The sequence below is a fragment of the Mycteria americana genome, unplaced genomic scaffold, assembly GCF_035582795.1.
Source record: "Mycteria americana isolate JAX WOST 10 ecotype Jacksonville Zoo and Gardens unplaced genomic scaffold, USCA_MyAme_1.0 Scaffold_29, whole genome shotgun sequence".
NCBI classification, from domain to species: domain Eukaryota; kingdom Metazoa; phylum Chordata; class Aves; order Ciconiiformes; family Ciconiidae; genus Mycteria; species Mycteria americana.
In genome coordinates, this window is record NW_027445621.1 from 3,461,710 (window position 1) to 3,463,563 (window position 1,854).

At 52.4% G+C, this 1,854-nt stretch overlaps 1 protein-coding gene across 1 annotated transcript; it reads left to right on the forward strand.

Annotated features, from left to right (window-relative positions):
- The first annotated feature begins 232 nt into the window (after nt 1-232).
- LOC142403462 (olfactory receptor 14I1-like) lies at nt 233-1,628 on the forward strand. The gene is made up of 2 exons (XM_075489708.1): nt 233-677; nt 1,561-1,628. The coding sequence occupies exons 1-2, from the start codon at nt 233-235 to the stop codon at nt 1,626-1,628; spliced, it is 513 nt and encodes a 170-aa protein (XP_075345823.1).
- The last annotated feature ends 226 nt before the right edge of the window (nt 1,629-1,854 follow it).

The window sequence follows — 1,854 nt, forward strand, 5'->3', positions numbered from 1 at the left end:
CAGGGATGACTGCTTGGGAGCACGTGGGCAGAGCCCTGCTCCTAATGGCACATTTGGCCAGCACAAACCAGAATGCCAGCCAGGGAGATGTATGAAGGTCCTGAAAGAAAGGGGAGGGACAATCTGTGCTTGGGGTGGTGGTTGGGGGGATGGAAAGCGTTTTTCTCAGAGCAGTCCTAAATTGTAAGTGTCATTTCCTCCTTTGGCAGTACCTCATGAACACAGGGATGAGATGTCCAACAGCAGCTCCATCACCAAGTTCCTCCTCCTGGCGTTTGCAGACTCGTGGGAGTTGCAGCTCTTGCACTTCTGGCTCTTCCTGGGCATCTACCTGGCTGCCCTCCTGGGCAATGGCCTCATCATTGCCGCCGTAGCCTGCGACCACCGCCTCCACACCCCCATGTACTTCTTCCTCCTCAACCTCTCCCTTCTTGATCTTGGCTGCATCTCCACCACTCTCCCCAAAGCCATGGCCAATTGCCTGTGGGACAACAGGGCCATCTCCTACCAAGGGTGTGTGGTACAACTCTTTTTCTTTTTCTCTTTTATGTCAGCAGAGTGTTCTCTCCTCACTGTCATGGCCTATGACCGCTACGTTGCCATCTGCAAACCCCTGCACTACGGGACCCTCCTGGGCAGCAGAGCTTGTGTCCACATGGCAGCAGCTGCCTGGGGCAGTGGGTTTCTCAATTCCCTCCTGCACACTGCCAATACATTTTCACTACCACTCTGCCACGGCAATGCTGTGGACCAGTTCTTTTGTGAAATCCCCCAGATCCTCAAGCTCTCCTGCACAGATGCCTACCTCAGGGAAGCTGGTCTGCTTCTGGTTAGTGCCCTTTTAGCATTTGGGTGTTTTGTTTTCATTGTGCTGTCCTATGTGCAGATCTTCAGGGCCGTGCTGAGGATCCCCTCTAAGCAGGGACGTCACAAAGCCTTTTCCACGTGCCTCCCTCACCTGGCCGTGGTCTCCCTGTTTATCAGCACTGGCATCTTTGCCCACCTGAAGCCCCTCTCCATCTCCTTCGCATCCCTGGACCTGGTGGTGTCATTTCTGTACTCGGTGGTGCCTCCAGCAGTGAACCCCCTCATCTACAGCATGAGGAACCAGGAGCTCAAGGATGCCCTCTGGAAACTGGCCCAATGCATGCTGTTTCACCGACAATAACCTGCCTCCGCTAGTCACCCCATTTCCCAGAGTTTATCTCAGGCCACAAGTCCTCTTTTTTCTCATGTGATAATTATTATTAAAGAGAATTTTCTGTGTTTGTACTTCTTGTCTTGAGGTTTTATCCTGTTGTGTCTGACCCTTGCTTTTCAATAAAGAGGCATCTCCCAGGTGCTGTGCTTGAAGACTGGGCTCTTCCTCCAACGGTGTTGCCAAGGTGTCCATGGAATTGGCCTGTTAAGGAGTTTTCCTCTTGTGTTCTCCCTGTGATTGGGGTTAAGCTTTACGGTATTATTGGGTTCCACTGGACCGAATGTTCTGGAGTTAAAAGCTCTCTCCTTGGTGTCCAATGGCAGGGGAGATGCTCCATGACCTCCCCATTATCTCCTCAGCTTTCTTCATGTACGACAGGACTGATGTCACTTACATGTCTCTCTCAAAAATTGATTTGGAGGGGTGAGGAGAATATGGGGACTCGCCATGTGGCCAGGGCTGGGAGTGAATGAAGACTCAGAAGGTGAATGACCCTGAAAGGTGATGTCCCCCAAAAGTAAAGCACTGAATCACGGTATCAACAAAGAAGGACTCTGCAGTATCATGGGACTCAGTGGGGACCCAGCAGCCAGAGGGAAGGGAGACTGGAGAGATGCGGGAGCTGCCTGAGGAGGCCCAGGGCTCTCTTGCTG